This window comes from Saccopteryx bilineata, chromosome 2 (genome assembly GCF_036850765.1).
Source record: "Saccopteryx bilineata isolate mSacBil1 chromosome 2, mSacBil1_pri_phased_curated, whole genome shotgun sequence".
NCBI classification, from domain to species: domain Eukaryota; kingdom Metazoa; phylum Chordata; class Mammalia; order Chiroptera; family Emballonuridae; genus Saccopteryx; species Saccopteryx bilineata.
Window position 1 is genome coordinate 239,648,149 of NC_089491.1, and position 23,360 is coordinate 239,671,508.

Genomic DNA, 23,360 nt, shown 5'->3' on the forward strand with positions numbered 1-23,360 from the left:
TGGCTGAGATCAAACCACACAGAAACCTTTAGGTCACGGCCTGGATTTTATCCTACATACAATGAAATTAATTTGAAAGGTTAACAGAAGAAGGATGACAAGGCTGGGAGCAAGAGAGGAAGAAAACCTACTGTAGTGGTCTAGCTGAGGGTCAATGGTCTCTTGGTCCAATGGTTTCCCTCCACATTCAATACACACTGAGACCCTATCGATGGCTGGCAAAGCCCCTTTCCTTTAGCGTCATCTTCTAATCTCCCTTTTGTTCACTCTACGCCCGCCCCCTGGCCTCCGTGCTATTTCCTGAACACACTTTCTTTCTCCAGTATTTAAAGCTCCCTCTGCCTGCAATGCTTCCTCTTAACACCCAATATTTTCACGGCTTGCCCTTCCTACCTTCATTACATTTTTGCTCAAACATAACCTCATAGGAGAAGCCTTGCCCAAATACTATATTTAAAACAGCTCCTTCCCAGTACTCTAGTCCCATCACCCTTTCTTATCCTTTGTAGTACTTAAATGAACAAATATTTGCTTATTTACCACATTTTACTCTATTAGAACGTAAGACCATTACTCTATCTCCAGAAACACAAAGAAATGGCTGACACATATTAGCTGATTAGTAAACAGTGGTTAAATGAATAGAAGCAGAGAAACCTGGGATACATTTCTGAAGAAGAAAGACTATACCTGCTGATAGTTTGGATGGTGGGGCAGGAAGGGGAGCAATTAAGAGGTCAACTGAGCATGGCACTTAGATCATTAAACCATGAGCAACTGGAACCACTGATGGAGAGGAGGTCTAAAGGAGGTCCATTTTAGACATACTAGATTTGAGCAGGTAGGCTATGATGAGAACTGAGAGGGAAAGACTGAGAAGTTCATCTCAGACAGCTAAAATAAATGATTAAAGCACACGGTGTTTCTCTTTTTTTCTTTGTGACAGAAACAGAGAAGGACAGACAGGCAGGAAGGGAGAGAGATGAAAAGCATCAATTCTTCGTTGCAGCTCCTTAGTTCTTCATTGATTTCTTTCTTATATGTGCCTTGGGAGGAGGGGGCTACAGCAGAGCAAGGGACCCCTCCCGCAAGCCAACAACCGTGGGCTTCAAGCCAGAGACCTTGGGCTCAAGCCAGCGATCATGGGGTCATGTCTATGATCCCATGCTCAAGCCAACAACCCTGCACTCAAGCTGGTGAGCCCCTGCTCAAGCCAGATGAGCCCTTGCTCAAGCCAGCGACCTCGGTGTTGAACCCAGGTCCTCCACATCCCAGTCCGACGCTCTATCCACTGCGCCACAGCCTGGTCAGGCTTCTTTTTCTCCCCAACTACCCTAATAGTATCCAAGGTAACTAATAACAGCAATCACTTAGAATAGTATCCAATGACTGACCTGTGATGGAGCAGTGGATAAAGCATTGACCTGCAACACTGAGATCATCAGTTTGAAACCCCAGGCTTTCCCAGTCAAGGCACATATGGGAGTTGATGCCTCCTGCTCCTTCCCCCCTTCTCCCTCTCTCTGTCCTCTCTAAAAATTACTAAATAAAATCTAGGGAAAACAAACAAATGAACAGTATAGTACCCAACACATACCTGCCACCATAAAAGAGCCATGTATATATTAACTCAATCTTCATAACAGCCTCGTAAAGGTACTAAATCCTCACTTTACAGACGAAGAAACTGAGGCCAAGAGAAGTTAAATGACTTGCTACGGTCATCCAGCTAGTAAAGGGAAAATCAGGTTTGAATCCAGGTGGTCCAGCACTTCCAGGGCCCTGACTCTTAACCTCCATGTTACGCTGCCCATCGTAGGAAAATCGGAAATTTAATCTTCAAGAAATGAGCCATGAATCTGTGACAGATGCTGTTTGATATACAGAAACTAGACTAATAGTCTATGCCCTTGCCTCTGTGCTTCTTTGAAGTTATGTTCCTTCAGTCTTTAGTTTTCCCTAAACTTTAGTCATTAAACACTATACTTCTGCTAAAATAATATTTAGGATAAACTGAGTTAAAGAAACTATTATTTAAATTATTAATAAATTAAAATATATTAAAATTAATTTAACTTTTACGATTTTTAATGTGACTCCTGGAAAATTTTAAATTGAACATGTGGTCATGTGCTATTTGTATCGGCCAGTGCTGGGCTAGAGTGCAGTGCAAAAAGCAGAGTCAGAACCAGATGAAGACAGGTAAGTGGGCAGGGGCCAAGTCACACACAGCCCCATAGGCTATGGGTTTTATTCCAAGAGAAGGCAATTGGTGACTATGCTGAGAAGTGAAGTTTTAGGAAGCTCATCCCAGTACATGTGACAGTGGCTGCTAAAGCAGAGCCATCGGGAAAGGGATGAGGAGTGACAGCGGCAAGTGTAGAGGTAAGGATGGAAGGTGAACGGCAGCAGCAGACAGAAACAAAGAGTGAAAAAGGGGGAAGCAAAGAAAGAGGAGGGTGCCAAAGTCACAGGAGGAAATCCAGGACAGGGAAGAACCACTGATGCGAAGGGAGATGTCAAGATGAAAGCCCTGGCCAGTTGGTTCAGTGGTAGAGCATGGGCCCAGCATGTGGAAGTTCTAGGTTCAATTCCCGGCCAGGGCACACCGGAGAAGCGCCCATCTGCTTCTCCACCCCTCCCCCTCTCCTTTCTCTCTATCTCTCTCTTCCCCTCCTGCAGCTAAGGCTCCACTGGAGCAAAGTTGGCCCGGGCGCTGAGGATGGCTCCATGGCCTCCGCCTCAGGCGCTAGAATGGCTCTGGTTTCAATGGAGCAACGGCCCAGATGGGCAGAGCATTGCCCCTTGTTGGGCATGCCGGGTGGATCCCAGTTGGGCGCATACGGGAGTCTGTCTCTCTACCTCCCTAGGGCTTCTCACTTCAGAAAAATAAAAAATTTAAAAAAAAAGATGGAGGAAGCGGTCAAGCCATCAAATGCTGCAGAAGGGTCTAGAAGAGAACTAAAAAGCATCTACTGGTTTGAAAATTACATGCTCATTAAAGAGACATGCAACAGGAAAAAAATACTAAGACACCTGGTGAGATAATGAATATGGACTATCTGTAACAGTGTATCAATATTAAATATAAAAAGAATTCTGTATCTTCTATATTTCCAAATTTGTTTATATGTAGTTATATTGGAGAATGTTGTATTTCTTCAGAGATGAATATTGAGAAATTCAGAGGTGCTTTGCCTACAATACTCTCAAATGGTTCAGCAAAAATAATAGTAGTAATAATTGATAATAGTATAATAGCAATAGGTAAACTTTGTGAAGATTATATGGGTGTCTGCTATAAATTCCTGTAACTTTTTTAGGTTTAAAATTTAAAATAAGCCCTGGCCTGTTGGTTCAGTGGTAGAGTGTTGGCCTGGCGTGTGGATGTCCCAGGTTCGATTCAGGGCACACAGCAGAAGCACCCATCTGTTTCTCCACCCATCCCTTCTTTCTCGCTCTCTTCCCCTCCTGCAGCCATGGTTCGATGGTTCAAACGATTTGGCAAGCTGGCCCAGGACACTGAGGATGGCTCTAAGGAGCCTCCACCTCAAGCACTAGAAATAGCTCAGATGCCAAGCAACAGCCCAAGATGGGCAGAGCATCACCCAGTAGGGGGCTTGCAGGGTAGATCCTTGTCCAAGTGCATGCAGGAGTCTCTCTCTTTGTCTCCCCTACTCTCACTTAGAAAATAACATTTAAAATGAAAAAGATGAACGAAAATAAAAAGATGTCACTGGTGGTATTAACAAGAGCAGTCCTATGGGGTAGTAAGGAAATAACCCAGGGTGGAAGGGCAAAATAATTGAAAGGGACATAGCCACCTTTCCAGAAGTTTGGAGATAAAAGAATATGGTAGAGGACAATAAAGGGGACAGTTAAGAACTTCTTTTAGTATGAGACCCCTAAACACATCTTTAGGTTGAAAAAGAGCAAGTGAAGTGACTACCCATGAGAGAATACACAGAACAGAGAAAGCGATTAATTGAGGAAACAGGTCCCAGAAGAGGTAATACAAGATCAAAAGCAGAGGTTAATCTTAAGCAGAAAGAAAATACCCTTCTACCTCTGAGACAAGTAAAGCAGGTCAGAATGGAAATGAATTCAGTAAGCTGGGTGGAGGCTGGAAGTGGGAAGTTGGAGTTTATAACAAATGATCCTTTCCTTTATGAAATAGGAGGCAGGGAGTTTGATACGCATTTAGAACTTAAGGAAACAATGAATATTTTAAAAAGAATCAGGAAAGATAACCAAAGATAAAACACCAAAAAGAAAAAGCAGCTCACACCTGAAATTAATATGATAAATGCATGTCAACTGCAGTTGAAAAAAAAATGTTTTCATTAAAAAAAAAAAAAAAAAAGGCAATGATAACTCAGGTATGCCTGATAACCCGGAAAACCATAGTAATGTAATCATCTTCAGCAACAGCAGAACTGAAATAGGACACTGGACAGCATGAACCACACAGAAATTCCAGCCTTGACACTCCTTGTTTGTATCCTTACCAGACTATCATACTGTTTGGGATGGAACATGACAGCAAACTAGACAGAGGTAAAATTATGTAAGGACCCTGATGTGACCTCTCTAAAACCAAAAACAGGCTCTACAAGAAGAAATGATTTATTACCAGCCCCTGGCTTCAGTGATATGAATAGAAGTGAATTCTTCTTTAACTAACAATTCACTAAAGAAGAAAATGCTAATCTTAAACCCTTAAGATAGTGAGAGGTTTGAATGATACACCTGTTCCCTCCAGGCTTTTGTAGCTGTCATCAGTTTAACAAAACTCACAGAGATGCACTGTCCACTCAGGGCCTCCTGCCAAAGCGGCCTCACCCAGAGCCGAGGAGAGAAGAGGTCTCTCTGCTCCTCTCTACAGGACAGAGAGAAACTGTCATGTAGGAGTGGCTCCAACCGTTCTGCAATCGCCAATACAATGACTGATTCAGGACAAAATCATTATTGGGTACTAACACTACTGAGTAAAACATAAGTTTTGGGAAATAAGATTATCACATGATCCCAAAATATCACCCTACAGACTGCTTAATTTTAAACAACAACAAAAAAAGGGTACCCTTAACAATCCGTAGGTCTGGCAGATGTCATTTGAACTATGGATCATATGTGATGTTCCCAACAATGGGAAAACTGACATCATGTGCCATTTCTCATATAGTATTCTTGGCAAAAATGTTTAACCCAAATCTAATCATGAGAAACAAGACAATCTCCCAGAACACCAGATGTTTTACAATTCAAGCATCCCAGGCTCTTCAAAAATGTTAGTGTTTAAAAAAATTTTTTTAATTTTTTGTTTTTTTAAAGCCAATGTTTTGAAAGACAAGGGTGAAAAAAGGGTATAAGGCCCTAGATTCATGAAGCTAAGAGACATAAGATCCAAATGCAATTATTAAACTTTGAATTGGTTCTGGATTTAAGAGGTAACTACAAAGGACATTTGGAAACAACAGAAATTTTGCACAGGGGTATTTTTTTATGTTATTTGCTCAACGTAAAATTTATTGGGTGTAACAGGGCTGTGATCTTGTGAGAGACTGTCTTGTTAAAAGATACACATATGCTGAAGTATTTAGTGGTAATGTCATGTTTTCTGCAGAAAAGTGTATGTGATTCAAACAGACATACATGTATATACATACACCCATGTAATAATGCAAATGGTAAACAATTATTAGAAAATTTTAAAAACTAGTCATAAAGGTGCCTCTAAAATGTTGGTAATGTTTTATTTCTTGACCTGGGTGGTGGTTTTACACAGCTGAGTTCATATTATAATAAAGCATTGAGCAATAAACATATGATTTATGTATTTCATTAAAAAAATAGAAGAATGGCCTAGGCAGAAAGTGTTGCACAAAACCACTCTCTGCTAACTTGGTATCTGTACATAAAAATATATAGAATAAAACAAAGAAAAGAGTATTCACATAAGTGAAACTGTTCCCACCTTTCAGCCCTTGCATAAAACAACTGCTGAGCTACACACCTCGGAAAAGCTTCTGGGCAATGTGCAGAGGGTTCCCAAAGCGGAAGTTCTCCCCACTGAACAGGGCCAGGATGAGCTGATTCTGCTGCTCAATACTGTCTTCAGGAAAGTGTGGCAGAAACTGCTGGAGGTGTTCACGCTGAGAGTCACTCAGTACTTCTTGCCACGTTGAGAGGCTGACCACATCAAAGAATATCTCAGGCTAGGAGAATTAGAAAAAGCAGGAGAAGAGTCAACAAGACAAAATGGGTTAAGTTTTTTGTGTGAGTGGTAAAAGACATATGACTTAAAATTTACCATTTTATCCATTTTTAACAATATGATTCAGTGACATTATATACATTCACACTACATAACCATCACCATCCAAATTTAAGTTTTTTAAAATAAACAAAGTCCCACTGATCTTTACTCAATTCTCAAAACTTAAGAGATTAGAAAAGACTACATATAAACCAAAGTCTTATACCTCCAACAGTGAATAATAGCCCAGAGGAAAATCCCCATTTCTGCCAAAAAGGGAGATGATGGGAGATATCCCAGTTTAGGTTAAAGTGAGTGGCAGGAAAGTGAACATGGGAGGAGAGAACTTGAGGAGTTGAGGTCACCCCTGCTAAGAATGAGAAGCACCAGGATGGAGTTCATTTTCAACTTGACAATTGTATATTGGATATCTTCTATGTGCTATGTCCTAAGACAGACTAAGTACTGCCTATAGTCTGGATGTGGGAAAAATTAAATAAGCAATTACAATGTAGTTTAAGAAGTTTACCTATAAGCACAGAGAAGCACACATTCTCCCAGACTTAAGGTTTCAGAGAAAACCTACCACAAGAAGGGACATTTACATAGAGAGGGATAAAGAAAAGGAAAAGATGTTGAGGCAAGAGAATTAAAAATTCAAGAACAAAAAAAGTTTAGGCAATGTGTGGCTGGCACCGAACAGGGAGGAAGAAGGGAGCAGCAGACAGTATGAAAGGGGGACCTGCAAACACGTTAAGTACTTGTGACTTTATCCTAAGGACAATGGAGAGCCATCAAAAGGTTTAAGCAGGAGACAACCCAGAAATCTGACCACCTCTGAGGGGTCTCTGCATGTGTGTACCAAAGCGCCTCAGGTTCAATGTTCAACATCCTCCCCTGCAAACTTTGTTTTGCTCACCACGTTATTCCTAGCATCTCAGAGTCTGGCATAAAGTAGGTACTCAATGAAACGTGTTTGCTGACATAAGGAGACTTACTTGAAACAGTGTGCAAAAAAAACATAAATGACATCTACCAACTTCAGTTGTTACTTCAGAATAAGATAAGGGCAAAACAGTGGCTCTATGTTTATCTGAAATGTTTAATATATTATAAAAGAAAAATATGAACCAAATATTACTAAATGAAATTATATTCTAAAACCAGGTAATGCACAGATGAATGTTAGCTTTATGACATTCTACACCTGTGTTCAAAATACAACAAAATAACAAATAAACATGTTTTAGCACATTTCATGCCTTGCACGTAAGCACTTAAGAAATAGCAGCCACTTTAATAACGATGAGGATTACAAAGCCTGCCTGTGGAAGTCGTCAAATCCATGCTGAGATGCTATCCCAGGACACATACTAATACTGACTAAAGGGTCACCTAATAGACAAGAGATAACGTCTGGGTTTGGTTTTGTGATTCACAACATGGGTAACCATTTTAATGTAAACATACACATAATTCTGCTCTTAAAATATAAAACTTATTGTTAAATGCTGAAAATTATTTTGTTAAAAAATAGGGCTTATATCATCAAGCTATGTTGACATGCTATTAAACATGCAAAATGTAGCTTATAGGTAATTTCTTCCTTAATCAGAATAGTAAATAGACTCAATGCACACACACAAAGACAGATATCACAAAGACAGAGATGAAACAGAGGGAGCATAAAAGATTGTAAAGGTTGAGACTAGGGGCGGTGGGGCCACTGACAGAAAGGAAAAGAGAGTGATGATGTTCTAACTTACATCCTCCAGAAGGTCCTCTGGGAGACTAACCCTGGTGTCTCCCAGGAGACAGTCCTCCATAATACGTGTGCCATGGCCATCTCCACACGGACCCAGCTCCAGGGGATCTGTCAGCATATGGTCCAAGGAATCCATTTCTTATACTCCACAGGTAACCTAGACAAATATATGCAGTCATATCTTGAGACAGAAAAGCAGAAATCCCAGAGATCTGGTTGACACATTCCTTCAAAAAATATTCTGGCCCAGAAAATATTCAATCTCAAATCTACCCTTATACCTTATCCCTACACCTTCACTACAGCTAAACAGCTTTTCTCCCTCCTTTCTACCACTGCATATTCATCTGAACTTCCAAATCTTATCAGATCTTTTTGGATTTTTTTTTTTTTTTTTCATTTTTCTGAAGCTGGAAACAGGGAGAGACAGTCAGACAGACTCCCGCATGCGCCCGACCGGGATCCACCCGGCACGCCCACCTGGGGCGATGCTCTGCCCACCAGGGGGCGATGCTCTGCCCATCCTGGGCGTCGCCATGTTGCGACCAGAGCCACTCTAGCGCCTGAGGCAGAGGCCACAGAGCCATCCCCAGCGCCCGGGCCATCTTTGCTCCAATGGAGCCTTGGCTGCGGGAGGGGAAGAGAGAGACAGAGAGGAAAGCGTGGCGGAGGGGTGGAGAAGCAAATGGGCGCTTCTCCTGTGTGCCCTGGCCGGGAATTGAACCCGGGTCCTCCGCACGCTAGGCCGACGCTCTACCGCTGAGCCAACCGGCCAGGGCCTTATCAGATCTTGTTACTCAAAATGTTTCTATGTAACTCCCAAATTTATAGCATTTCTAACTTCATTTTATACATAAGCAAAATAAGACTCAATAAACAGATCAGCAGAGTCCATAATTTAGACTTCTAGGACAGTGGCAAACTGGGGCTCGCAAGCCACATGTGGCTCTTTGGCCAGCTTAGGAGTACCCTAATTAAGTTAGTAACAATGTAGCTTCCTATATATTTTAAGTTTAAAAAATTTGGCTCTCCAGCCTGACCGGGGCTGGCGCAGTGGATTAGAGCGTCAGACTGGGATGCGGAGACCCCCGAGGTCACCAGCTTGAGCGCGGGCTCATCTGGTTTGAGCAAAAGCTCACCAGCTTGAACCCAAGGTTGCTGGCTCGAGCAAGGGGTTACTCGGTCTGCTGTAGCCCCACGGTCAAGGCACATATGAGAAAGCAATCAATGAACAACTCAGGTGTCGCAACGAAAAACTAATAATTGATGCTTCTCATCTCTCTCCATTCCTCTCTGTCTATCCCTATCTATCCCTCTCTCTGACTCTCTCTCTGTCTCTGTAAAAAAAATAAAATAAAATAAAATTGGCTCTCAAAAGAAATTTCAATCGTTGTACTGTTGATATTTGCTCTGTTGACTAATGAGTTTGCCAACCACTGTCCTAGGCCACTATAACATAACTTAACAATTATTTGTTTTTTAAGCAATTAATTCTTTGTTTTGTCACAAAAGAAAATTCACTGAAAATCCACACAAATAAATAATAAAGCTCAGCCACTAACTATATGTTATCTAAAGAAGGCCTATTAAGTGACAGGGCTTTCAAAGATCTCATTTAATTCTTACAACTCTGCAAGATAGTTATTTTATCTACTCCACAGATATTAAAACAAGGATCAGAGTAGGTAACTAACTTGCCCAACCTCAGAGGTCAGGTCTGCCTGTCTGCAAACCCATTTCTTAACATTATACACAATACCTCCTCCATAAACTTCCAATTTAAATCATGATAAGGCAGCATCTTAATATGACTTTATTAATCCAAGTAAATTCCAGAGGCTCCAAAACCTGATGATGACAACCAGTAAAGTAGTGGCCAACCCTCCTTTAGTTAGTTGGTCCATCTGATGTTTATAAAACCATGTAAATGTAACGCTATTTTTCTCCTTCCTATAGTAACTGAAATACAGATGGCCACCTTTAGAAAATTACATATTAAAACATTTCAGAAAGCATTTCATAAGGCTGATGGCTAGAATCAATGTAAAGTGGAGGCCATAATATTAAACAAAGCTAACAGAAACAAGGAGCTTGCACTCACTCTAAAAACATTTGCTAAGTCCATTCTCTCTTGCCTATTCCTACCAAACAGGGTAAGTAAGCACAGTTAAATGAAAAGAAAAAAAAAATAGACAAAAGTCAAAACACCAAACACACAAAAAGCAATGACTTTGGGCAAATCTTACCTTACCAGGTGTCAATTAATGAAGGGTAGATGAACCAATCCTGTATTCCTGTAATGAATAATGTCTAGATGGATGAGTTTGTATGAGTTAAGGTAGTCACAAAACATAGTAAGGACTTCATTCTAAAACTCTGAAGTGAAAACAAGCACATCTGTAGCCTGACCAGGCAGTGGCGCAGTGGGTAGAGCGACAGACTGGGATGCGGAGGACCCAAGTTCGAGACCTGGAGGTCACCAGCTTGAGCGTGGGCTCATCTGGTTTGAGCAAGGCTCACCAGCTTGAGCCCAAGGTCGCTGGCTCGAGCAATGGGTCACTTGGTCTGCTGTAGCCCCCGCCCCCGCCCCCCCCCTCAAGGCATATATGAGAAATCAATCAATGAACAACTAAGGAGCCACAACAAAGAATTGATGTTTCTCATCTCTCTCCGTTCCTGTCTCTGTCCTCTCTCTGACTCTGTCTCTGCCACAAAAAAACAGAGCACATTTGCAAAATTACTACTAAAATAATCACCTTTCTCATAAATTATTTCAAGTCATTTTGAAGAGATTTCAGATCTATGTAATATCCAGCAGTTTGATTAGTGCTGAAGGAAGCAGCTGTGTAATACCAAACAATTGTATCTCTTGCAGCCCTAGTGAATTACAATATCCTGAATATTCCCTGTGCCTAAATTACTGAAGCAGGTGAGAAAGCACATGACATGCATTTAACAAAACTTTAAAATAGGAAAATAAAATGTAGAAGCAACCTGATGTTTGGAATAAAGTCCTTTTAAAAGACCTGACACTGTACAAGGTAACAGCTGCAAAGCAAGTGTTCTACCTGACTCTTAGGAGGACCACCTCCGTTTCACAATTTGCTCACAAGCTTCTTCAACTCGATGGATGTGTAGCTAAATTTAAATTTATTCAAGCGGCGACCTCTGCCCTGCTACTATTCTGAACAGACTTTCCAAATACAAAAAGCAGGCGGCTGCCAGAAGGCTGAAACCCCGGAAGGCAAGTACTTCATAGTCTTGTTGCTTCTGGAGCTCTTTACTAGACCAGGAAGGCTTCTCTCAATGGTCTTTCCTCTGCATCTGGGCTAACCTTACGCAGGGACCCTCTACCCAAAAGAAGCTAAATCCTAGGCTCTTTCCGGAGCAACACCCAGCTCCAAATCCGTCGCCCCTGCAGCAAAGCTTTCCTGGTCAACCCGCTCCCGCCCACGGCCCGGGTCCCGCCCCTCCAAACTGTACCTCAGCGCCCAGGGCCCCTCCCCCACGCCATACCTAACCCTAACTCCCAGCTACCCGGGCTTTCTAGCTCCCACAGGCCCTCTCCACTGCCCCATGCCCACCGAACAGCGACGCCCGGAGACCCAACCGCTCCCTCCCTCCGCTTCCCGGCAACAACTTAACCCTTTCGCTGTCCAGGGCCCGCCCTCACCTGCGCCGCAGGCACAGGTCTCGCTCGCTGTGCTTCTCCGCCCGCGGGCTCCTGGACGTGCTCGTTCCCGCAGAGCGTCTCTGTGCGTGCACGCTCCGGGATCGGGCGGCGGAAAAGGAGGGACCTGGAAAACGCCGGAGGCGGGGCTTCGCTGGACGGAGCCTGGAGCGTACGGAGGGGTGGGGGCGGAGCTGAGGGGGTGGGGCGGAACCGGAGCCGGGGCGGGGCCGGGGGCGGTGAGAGCTCACGCAGGTGGGTCTGCAGATGGAATTTGCAGTCTCCTGAAGGTCTCACCTGGTTTTCGAAACTTCCAGAGGGTAGAAACGGTGGCGATGGTTTTTACCTGGTCGCGAATGGAGGCTCCAAAATCCGAGTGATTTTATTAGCTAAGGTTTGCAGGGAGCACACCCTGCTCCAGGGAATAGGCTAACCACTTTTAATCACTATCTTTCTACACTACAGCTGTTTTTAGTACTCTGCACTAGTAGGTCCCATTTTACTGTTAGGGAACAGCGGTTTCTCGAGTTTCACTGAAGAGAACGCGGACGCAAGTCTATACTCCCAGTGTGTCCCCATTTCTCCTTCCCGTCCCAGGCCCTAGATGTCCAAAAAAGAAATATTTTAAGTTAAACGGGATAACGCTCCTCTTAAAAATCTACATCCCTTTCTTCTTGCTCACTGGCTCTTAGAACAGCTTCAGACTCAGTACTCCCCTCGGTTCTCTTGATTAGATACAACTACATCAGAGAAACTGGAAGGCCCCCAAAATGTCCCTCCCTAGTTGGAAAATAGTGGTTTCCAAATAAAGCCCCATCTCTGCGCCCCTGCTGGCTGCAAACCTGCCTTTAGTTCCTGTTGGAAAGTTGAGTTCCTGTTGGAAAGTTAGTGGGTGCTTGAATTAGAAACCACCAAGTGAATGAGCATAGGAACCTCATTCTATAATAGTCATCTATCAGTTCTCTCCCATGGAGTCCCTGCCTCGACCAGAGTGAATCAAACGGTCAAAACACTGTAAGTTGTAATAGTGGGGGGGGGGGGGAGGGATTAATCTCAGTAGCTCTTGTAGCACACATACAAACAAGGAAGATGTTTATTTAAAAAAATATTTATTAATTTTTACACCTGCTGAGTAGCACGAGACTATTAACACTTAACTCACTGAATGTACAATAAATGTTCACATTTAAATAACAGGATAAGGTCAACATTTTCAACCCTTGGGTCAGCTTTAGCATCTCCTTAAGTGCTTTTTATTTTTAGCCCTAAGAGTTTTTTAAAAGGATAATTGGAAATTAGAAAACAATTCAAAATCAAAACAATAGGTTTTTCCAGAGTACAGAAATTTTACATGATAAAATGCCTATTGTGTGGGCACAAATCAGACAATAAAAATGTAAAATCTATATGTAACTTCAAAATTTTCACACTGCACTGATTGAAGTCTACAGTGTCAATGTGCCTTCAGAAAGGAAACAATACAGACATTGGCTACATACATTTTTCCCCCAAATTGTATCTTCAGATAGTTTATAATCTGCCATCTCTTCAAATCCAACTCCTTTTGAAAATCCATTACCTTGGATGAATGTGTGGAACACCTGATCTTAAAGCAGTGTTATTTGGCTTGACTGCCAACTGCATCTCTGGTTGATCATATACAAATTAGTTTCAGAGTCTTTACTTATTCCACATAAGGACACAAAAAGAAAAAGAAAGAAAACTTAGATGGGAAAGAGACAAAGAGGTCCCTCCACATTTCCTTCTGTGTATTTTAAAACTTGAAATAACTGGCATAAAATGAACATTCCATTCAGTAATTGTTTTCTATTTTAATCAATATTACACCTGGAAGTGGGGGGAGGCGAGGTACCTTGCTAATTTAAATTTAAAAGGACACAATAGGGCCAAGTTTAACATATAAAAACTAAACTGGATCTTTAGGAAAGACTAGTATTCTTAAACTATCAAGTCATTCTAGACTGGACCCTAGGATATTTGAAATCATTACAATGTGGGACTTTGAGACCCAGAGCCTCTATTGTGTGATTCAGGGTCAATATTTTCTATTAAAAACACTGACATTACCACTTTGTTACCAAAGGTGTAGAGTCAATTTTCAGTTTCTACACATTTCCCAAGTAACTTTCTCAAGTTCTCTTAGTGCTCAAATTTTCAGGGATAACAAAATGAATGAGGTCTCAGAAATAAAGTGCAAAATCTACATATTAGTAAAGTTATTTTAATAGAACTGTTTACTTTTCAGAAAGGTTATCTTTACTCTAAAGAAGCTACTAAATGTATAGAACCAGTTTTTACCCAGAGATGTAAAGAAAATAAATTAGTTAACTTCATTTGAATTTAAGTTAGGTCTTTCTGTTCTGAAGTGATAACTTCTACCATCAGTAATTATTCTAAAAATGTTTTAGTATATCATAAAAAGTTGTTAAAATATATACCGATCTCTGCAATGTTTTATGTGTACAACTGGAATGTACAGTAAAAAGGAGGGAAATGTTTTCCCCATTGATTTCATAGCTAACAAAGAGGAATACGTATAAGCAAAACTATCACTGAGGCAGATTTTTTTCCTTTCCCTACTAACAGTGTAATATTCAAAAAAGTGGATTTCTTCCAGATCCCTTAAAGCAGTGATTTTCAACCACAGTGCACTGACCTCTTTTCCCTTAGATTTCAAATTTTAAAAAATGACAACAGCCAACACAATAGCCCTCAGTGTGAATGACCGACTATATAGGCCATTATTATATATAGGGCATATAATAATGACCTATATAGTCATATAATTTGATCTTATTGGTCACATTGCATAATAAGGTTGCATCTGATTGGTTAATTCTTGGTATCAGAAATCCCTATATACAAGTATAAGCACCTGATTTTTTTAAAAGTCACTTTGGAACAAAAAGGGTAAATAATTGCGCTTTTTTTCCCCTTGTAAATCAATCAAAATTTTACCTATCTTTTTGTCAGATTGGCAAAAAATAATATTTTTTGGTGTGCTGCAGAATTTTAGCAATTAGTTCATGTGTGCCATGAGATGAAAAAGGTTGAAAATCACTGTTGTAACATATTATAAATGGTCCCCACATTCTTATTTGTCCCTTAAGTGTGAAGTTGGTCATACCAAAAGGTCCAGATGAGTTGTAGTATGTCTGAGTTGAAAGTGGTAAGAAATAAGGATGTCCACCTTGACATCCAACCTTAAAGAATGTTCATTTTAAGAGAGCATTAGAAATTCTAAAATACACTGAATGCTGTGAGCAAGGGCTGACTGTACACCTGATTACCGATGAATGATACATGGGGCCTGCAAGGCAGGACAAGGTTTCAGTGCTTTTTACTTTATATAGACATATGGTTGTCTCAGTAAATTTACTTGGTACCAATATCTCCAATATCTCTTTATTACAACCACATCAGAGAATGGGTGGCAAAGCTTTAATGTAGGAGTTTACGTTCTGCTGACATCAAGCAACCTTTCCTCTTACAAGGAGTCCACCATTGTGGAATAATAAAGTAAAATCTAGCAGAACGTGGTGTTCTGACCTAATCTGCTGAGGGCCAGTATCCGTGGAAAGTACTACCACTAGCCCAACAATGATTTTCCCCAAAAAAGGCATGTTTTATTTTTAATCAGTAATAAGAAAACTTTAGATGACAGATTTTCCTTTAGAATATCACTGTCAACCCTTTGTTTCATCATTATTATTTTTATATTCAGTAGGCTCCCTTTGCTAAATTACTGCAAACTCAAAAAATGAAGCCATCCTGTCCTAATACATATGCCCATAAAATGCCCCTTTTCCTTTGGTGCCACGGCTTGTACTGAAGTCCAATGGCCATGGACTTGTCACATCCTTTTCCACCTTTGGTACAAACACAATACACCACTTAATAGTTCCACAAAGGAAAAGTAAGGCTTATCAATGTGTTAAAAAACCAACTCAAGAGCAAGGCAAAGTCTCTCTGTCTTGAAATCTATATACTTCCCACTGAAAGATCTCCATTCCATGGCAGAAACTCCTAGGGTTCAAAGAGTCAATGTGGTAAAGATGATCTTGCTAAAATAAGCCCCAGTCGTTGTATGAGTGTCAAAACTGTGGCCTCCAAACTCTTGAGTGAATGATAAATCTTAAAAAATTTGTGTCAGAAGCTTTCCGATTTATAGATGAGAAAAGACATGATTCTAGCTCAAGGATAAAAGTTAAGGTTTAGTGATATGCACTTCCCTGCTCCCATTCCCATTGGTGGTGGTTGTGATAATATATTGTGTGGACTGCTGCTGGCTGGTGGTCTGGGGGTCCAAGTCACTGTGCGTAGTTGGCTGAACCTGGACTCCCCCAGAGAGGGCAGAAGCTTGCTTTTCCTCCAAATCTGGTTGACCTTCTGATAACACATAATGACCCTAGAGCAGGAAGAAAGGATATTTAGAAATCTGAGGCATAATGAGGGTACTGGGATGTGGACGGACTCAGGTTCGAGACTCCGAGGTCGCCAACTTGAGCACGAGCTCATCTGGTTTGAGCAAGGCTCACCAGCTTGGACCCAAGGTCGCTGGCTTGAGCAAGGGGTTACTCAGTCTACTGTAGCCCCACAGTCAAGGCACATATGAGAAAGCAATCAATGAACAACTAAGGAATCGCAATGAAAAACTGATTGATGCTCCTCATCTCTCTCCATTCCTATCTGTCTGTCCCTATCTATCCCTCTCTGACTGTCTCTGTAAAAAAAAAAAAGTAATAATAAACAGATTCAAATTTTACTTTGCCAAGCAAAATCATTTTTGAAATGCTATTGTCAAATGAGAGACATTTTAACATTTAAAAGCATAGGAAAATCACAATCTTAGAACAAAGTCCCTTACATTGAATAAATTTAGCTTTATGAAAATATACATTGTCTTTATATTTCCTCACTTTTCTTCCGATTATGAAATCTTCCTTATAAACTGCAGCTAGCTATGTCCTTATATTAACATTTTAAAGAAAAATGTATTGGGTAGAAGGTTAACTACTAGGCTGAGAAAAATAAAGTCACAGAGGAAAACAAACATTGGCCTTTTCAAACACTGTCCAGAAAAAAAAGCCATAACAAAATACCCATTTGATTTATCTAGGGCCATATGCTCAAAGTCCACGCTCATCAAACAACTCTAATTATGATTTGATTTCCCAGGTGGGTCTTTCTTTAGCAGGAAGGGGCTGGTTCTCAACCTAGGGTACATGGATTCCTTAGGTGGTCACAAGTGGGCTTCCAAAAATCTATGAACGCCCCATAATGTACATTAAATCTGTGTGTATATGTATTGTGGCAGGGAGAGGGGAACATCCTTGGCTCTAGTCAGGTTCCCAAATGAGTTCCTTGCCAAAAACTGGTAGAGTCAATGTGTCCCATAGATAGCAAAAATTTCACTGATCATACCATTTTGCATTAGTTTTTGTTTTCACTGACAATAGTGTTACTCTGAATTTACAAATCTCTCCTATGTTTAGTTAGTGAGACTCTGGAAGCTAAAAAAATGACTAAGCTCTCAATATGCCTTGGAAAAAAAACCCCAGGTTTTTGAGGCCTCTGAACTATACTGCTACTCTTTGTGGCCTCTTGGGAAACAGGCTTACCGTGGGAGCATCCTACTATTTCTATCCACTGAAGAGTATTTTTCTTAATTTAAATTTGCATACTCTTTCTCCTAATAACCTACAGGCAGTTCAGAATAAACCAGTGAAGATAAAAACAGAAGTAGCAGTTACAATCAACATCGATCTGCCTAACCTAACTATAATAAGATAATTTATGGTAATGTTTTTCACCCTGGGATGGCTGAATTGTTTAAAATTGTTTAAAAGAGCTCCATAATGGATTCATTATGCCATTCTTTCCCAATGCAAGTGGATAACCAAAAGTAATGAAGACTCATACATTCCAAGGAACATAGAAAAAGGTGATCAATTATGAATCTATATGTATATGGATCAAGGAGGTTCATTATAGTTATTCACAGGATAGATACTTATTGAGCATTTACTATACAGCCCAGCCTCTGGTGCAAGGCACTGAGAATAAAGAGCTAAAGACCAAGACTCAGCTTTCATGGAATCCATCATCTACTGGGAAAAGATAGACAGTAAACCAATAACTAAAATAAGCTGTGATAAGGGTTGTAATATAGCTCCACGAGTTGTTAGGGAACACAGGGAAAGTGCTTCTAACCCAGATGTCGAAAGCTGGGGAGTAGAAGACGGGACAGGGAGATGGTGCAGTGGGATGGTAGGAAACCCTTCGTGAGCAGCACAGCTTACCGGAGTGACCGCCTTCACTTGGCCCGTTGTGACAGGAGTTGCCACACCACTATCTGTAATCACAAACTGTCCTGGGGGAAGTGTCATCATTTGAATCTCAGATGCTGAAAACGGAAAATATCCATATTTCAGTAGTCTCATATTTTAATACAAGTTGTATATAAAAATACCTAACTAGTGACCACATTCACCACTGAGAGACATCATGGATTTGCTTGCTGTGAGAGTCTTATGATGATGTGATTTCTTGATATAGTAAAACCATCTCCGAGAAGAAATTATCATATGAGGTTAGCAGAGACTTACCAAATATTGAAAACAATCAATGCATCTCCCTCAAATGTGGCTTCTGAATATACATAAAGACAAATACTCAACAATATTTTTAAAACCTAGAAATAAGATACAAAAACTTATCTGTTAGTTTATTTTTTTAATGCTTATTTATTGATATTAGAGAGAGGGAGGGGGAGAGAGAGAGAGAGAGAGAGAGAGAGAGAGAGAGAGAAAGACGAGAACATCTATCTGTTCCCGTATATGTGCCTTGACCAAAGATTGAACCGGCAACCTCCGTGCTTCAGGATGATGCTCTAGCCAACTGAGGTATCAGTCCAGGGCCCTGTTAGTTTCATATACTGCTCATAACAATTAGGGGATATTTCAAAATGAATATGAAGCTATAAAATATCCCCTAATTTTTGTGAGCAGTACATTTCTATCTTTTATATTCACATTTGAATTAGTGGTACAATGCATCCACTGTTGCCTAGCAATCACAAATTAGCTTGAGTTTTATTTTACTACCAGTGTTATTCAGAAAAATTAAAAACAAAGTTCACCCTAGCACCCAGTTGAGTTTTCTAAATGATATTTTCTACTAAGAGGGGACCAAAGCTTCTTGAGAAAATGCTGATTCCAGACCTGGGGCAGAAAACATATAAGGTGGACCTAGAACATGGTGTCACACCAGTGTGTAAGATGATGTAAAAGACTACAAGGTCATATAGAAAGATACCAGAGCCAATCCAAAGATGCTCTCATTAGCTGCAGCTGGGGTCATCTGAGCATCAGTAAGTATGACAACTGCAATGGTCTGAAACACATCAGATGTGCTGAAATTCGTGAGTACATGACGACACTAAGACATACACACACATCCCTGGTTGGTCACTTGGACGATACTAGAAAACAACTCATGATTTTTGAAAATTGGCAAGTAAAGGAGATGAGTCAAGTATTTAAAGCATTTATCCTACCATTCCTGTGCAAACTGTACATCAGGGTAACCTGGTCATTAAGGTAAAATAGTTTTCTTTTATTGAAGTTTCCTAACTAATTAGTGTACAAAAATGATAGAATCAGACTGTGACAATTTCACAATCCCTAATGAAATAGTGGAACAAAGAAAGAGACAAATAAACACTGTGTGCCCCTGATGGAAGACCACGCCACCAGCTGTGAAGTGTCGGGGAAACGGAACTGAATTCCAGTCAGGCCTCTGGAGCTAACTGCCAGCCAACAGGATGTAAAAGGGACAGAAGATAGCATCTTAAATGATAACCCAGGGATGCCAATAGCAAAATCCACGTGGGATTTTGAGAAATGTGGGAACATATAAAATTCTACAGGACAAATGACCCAGTTTTCTCAACACATAAATTGCAACTTAAAAGAAAGAGAGAGACCCTGGCTGGTTGGCTCAGTGGTAGAGCGTCGGCCTGGCGTGCAGAAGTCCCGGGTTCGATTCCCGGCCAGGGCACACAGGAGAAGTGCCCATCTGCTTCTCCACCCCTCCCCCTCTCCTTCCTCTCTGTCTCTCTCTTCCCCTCCCGCAGCCAAGGCTCCATTGGAGCAAAGATGGCCCAGGCGCTGGGGATGGCTCCTTGGCCTCTGCCCCAGGCACTGGAGTGGCTCTGGTCGCAACAGAGCGACCCCCCGGAGGGGCAGAGCATCGCCCCCTGGTGGGCAGAGCGTCGCCCCCTGGTGGGCGTGCCGGGTGGATCTCGGTTGGGCGCATGCGGGAGTCTGTCTGACTGTCTCTCCCCGTTTCCAGCTTCAGAAAAATAAAAAATAAAAAAAGAAAGAGAGAACATATGTATTAAAAGAAATTCAAGGCCCTGACCAGTTGGCTCAGCAGTTGAGCATCAGCCTGGCATGTGGAAGTCCCTAGTTCGATTTCCAGTCAGGGCACACAGGAGAAGCACTCATCTGCTTCTCCACCCTTCCCCCTCTCCTTCTTCTCTCTTTCTTCCCCTCCCGCAGCCAAGGCTCCACTGGAGCAAAGTTGGCCTGGGTGCTGAGGACAGCTCCATGGCCTCCACCTCAGGCACTAGAATGGCTCTGGCCACAATGGAGCAATGCTTCAGAGGGGCGGAGCATCGCCCTCTGGTGGGCATGCCGGGTGGATTCCGGTTGGGCACATGCAGGAGTGTGTCTGACCCCCCCTACCCTGCTTTTAACTTCAAACTCAAAACACATCATTGCAACATTGGCTCTTATTTGGAACCCAGTTTGAACAAACCAACTATTAGAAAAATTTTATGAGATAATCACAGAAATATGAGCACTGACTGAACATTTGATGGCATCAAAAAATTACTGTCATTTCTTTTTAGGTGGAGAACTGGGAGAGAATGATGAGGGGGAATGGGCGTAGTTCAGAGGAAACAAAATTGGCCATTAGTTGATAACTGTTGAAGCTAGATAATGAGACCTGGGACATTCATTACACTAGTCTATTTTGTATATTTCTAATTTTTCCCTAATAAAATATTTCAGTTCTAGTGTCTTCAGGTTAGAATGCTAGTTCATACTATACTGCTCACAAAAATTAGGGGATATTTTATAGCTTCATATTCACTTTGAAATATCCCCTAATTTTAGTGAGCAGTATATTATCACCATGACTATCTTCATCATTTCACATTTCTTTCATAGGAATTAAACTGAGTATAAATGTCAGTCTATTTACCAGAACTCTACTGGTTTTTACCATGACTAGAAACTGGACCTAGCCCTCATTGTGCCCACCAATAGTTAAGAAAATAGACTGTAAAAATAACTAAATGGATGCGTTGGAGCCTAAATCCATACTAAGTGTATATAACATAGCCAAAGATCAAACACAACAGAGGCAGCCTGACCAGGCGGTGGCGCAGTGGATAGGGCGTCGGACTGGGATGCAGAGGACCCAGGTTCAAGACCCCGAGGTCACCAGCTTGAGCGCAGGCTCATCTGGTTTGAGCAAAAGCTCACCAGCTTGGACCCAAGGTCGCTCGCTGGCTCAAGCAAGGGGTTACTCAGTCTGCTGAAGGCCCATGGTTAAGGCAAATATGAGAAAGCAATCAATGAACAACTAAGGTCTCGCAACAAAAAACTGATGATTGATGCTTCTCATCTCTCTCCGTTCCTGTCTGTCTGTCCCTATCTATCCCTCTCTCTGACTCTATGTCCCTGTAAAAAAAACCAAAAAACAAACAAACAAACAAAAAAAACAGAGGCAGACTCTCAAAAACAATCAGTAGTAGGGGAAGATCATCACTGGACTTCCTACCTTCTCAGCCCCCATTCCTCCTAGTTCCTAGTAATGCAATCTGTTACCCCTATTCCTGTTCCTTCCACACCTTCACTCATAAAGGTCATACCCAAGGCTGTCATTCCCAAAACTGTTACCTATTCTGACCTTTAGTAGCTGGGCTTTTACTGCTTCTGTATTACTAAATCTCAGGGTTTCGAAAGCAACTACTCAGGTATCTCTCTTTACTAGCTAATGATCTTTTTAAGCCTAAGACTACCTCCTTCGGAGAGGCAGCCCAGCAGTGTAAACTCTGAGGCCAAACGGCCTGGGTTCCAGACCTTCATTATAAGCTATGTTCCTCAGACAAGTTATTCTGTGATTACATTACCTTATCTGTAAAATACTAATAACTATTGTACTTATCTCATAGGTGGTTATGAATACTAAATGTATATATGCATGGTTTAAAAACATTCCTGGCACAAAGTAATAGCTTTATAAAAATTAGTTAACATTATTATTGTGTGGTGTTAGTGATATGTTAATCTTTTGTATACCCAGGGTCTAGTACTATTGATATATAAGCATCCAAGTAACATTGGTGGAAGAGATGAACCAATATTATAATATGTCCTACATGTAGCCATCTAGTCTACTGTTTAAATCACCTGCCTACACTTCCTCCATCCATATCCTTACTGTCTCTGAAATGGGTGGCTTGCAGATCAGAATGCTACCTTGGATTTTGTCATGAAACCCACTCAAGTACATACATTACAGGTGAAGAAAATGGTCAGTGATATTTTCATCCCAAAAATCCATTGTAAAGCGAATGAATTTATGACCCAGGGCTGCAGGTTCCCTAGCCATGACCCACAGCGTCATCCCCTTGCTTCTTACTTACAGTAGCCACGGAAGGAATTCCAAGTACTGGGTAGGTAGGTGTGCTGCACCGAGGAGCTCTGCTGCTGCTGCTGCTGCTGCTGCTGCTGCTGCTGGAGGCCCTGGCCTTGTGCAGAAGAACCACCTTGCATGTGGGAGGGGCTGAGCCCCTGCTGAGACTGCTGGGAGGAGGGGCTCAAAGGCTGCCCCGCTACCTAGAGCGAAACAGGGCGCCAGAGTAGAAAATTATGAATACCTAATATAGTTAAGCCTCACAAATAACTAAAGAAAATAAACCAGGCTAATATGAAGTATAATACTGAAAGTACCACTGCTAAAATAATATTTTAAATACATATAGAATTAATGTAAAGTAGTCATAACAATGAAGTCCTGCTTAGTTTTCAAAGGATTATCTCCAAGAGTATCTAAAAAGTTAATTTCAGTACGCTTGTTAGAAAGATAAGTGAATGAAAATATAATTATCTATAGTACATGAAGTTAAAAGAATGAGAAACTAAATAACTTGCCTACATCACAAAACTGATCTGTAGCACAAACTGAAGCCATAATTCCCATGGATGTATACCGGAAGACCCAGAGTTGGTGGAGATAAACAGGGGGACACAGTCCACAATCGGAGGTGAGGCTTCTCCTGTCCACAGGATAAAGCCCAGACCCCACAATCTGTCTCTTCAGCCTTCCATGTTTCAGCTCCGAACTACCTTTCCAGCTTTTTCCCCCCAAGTATCATTTCCTGTTCCTAACCTGAACAGTTGTCTATAAACATACCACAATTTCCCATCTCTGTGTCTTTACTCAAATGAGAGCATATTCAAATCAAAATGCCTTCCTCAACTACCATGTCAAAATCATACCTCTCCTTCAAGACCTAATTCAAATACCACTTCTACAAAAATGTACTTGATTCCCTGCTAAATATA

The 23,360-nt window shown here is 41.3% G+C and overlaps 2 protein-coding genes across 9 annotated transcripts in view; both read right to left on the reverse strand.

Moving 5' to 3' along the window:
• Positions 1–11,791, reverse strand: part of NFRKB (nuclear factor related to kappaB binding protein) — a 58,494-nt gene extending 46,703 nt beyond the window's left edge. For all 6 annotated transcript variants that reach the window (XM_066259731.1, XM_066259730.1, XM_066259729.1 and 3 more), the window contains exons 1-4: positions 11,698–11,791; positions 10,271–10,318; positions 8,026–8,181; positions 6,017–6,218 (exon numbers count right to left, since the gene is read on the reverse strand). In XM_066259731.1, coding sequence (XP_066115828.1) covers positions 6,017–6,218; positions 8,026–8,160 — 337 coding nt within the window. In that variant the 5' untranslated portion in view covers positions 8,161–8,181; positions 10,271–10,318; positions 11,698–11,791. The remainder of the gene's footprint in view (positions 1–6,016; positions 6,219–8,025; positions 8,182–10,270; positions 10,319–11,697) is intronic.
• Positions 11,792–12,827: 1,036 nt separating this feature from the next.
• The window catches only part of PRDM10 (PR/SET domain 10), a 116,674-nt gene continuing 106,141 nt past the window's right edge, over positions 12,828–23,360 (reverse strand). For all 3 annotated transcript variants that reach the window (XM_066259739.1, XM_066259738.1, XM_066259737.1), the window contains 3 exons: positions 22,439–22,631; positions 18,018–18,121; positions 12,828–16,123 (listed from right to left, as the gene is read on the reverse strand). In XM_066259739.1, the coding sequence (XP_066115836.1) occupies positions 15,923–16,123; positions 18,018–18,121; positions 22,439–22,631 (498 nt within the window). In that variant the 3' untranslated portion in view covers positions 12,828–15,922. The remainder of the gene's footprint in view (positions 16,124–18,017; positions 18,122–22,438; positions 22,632–23,360) is intronic.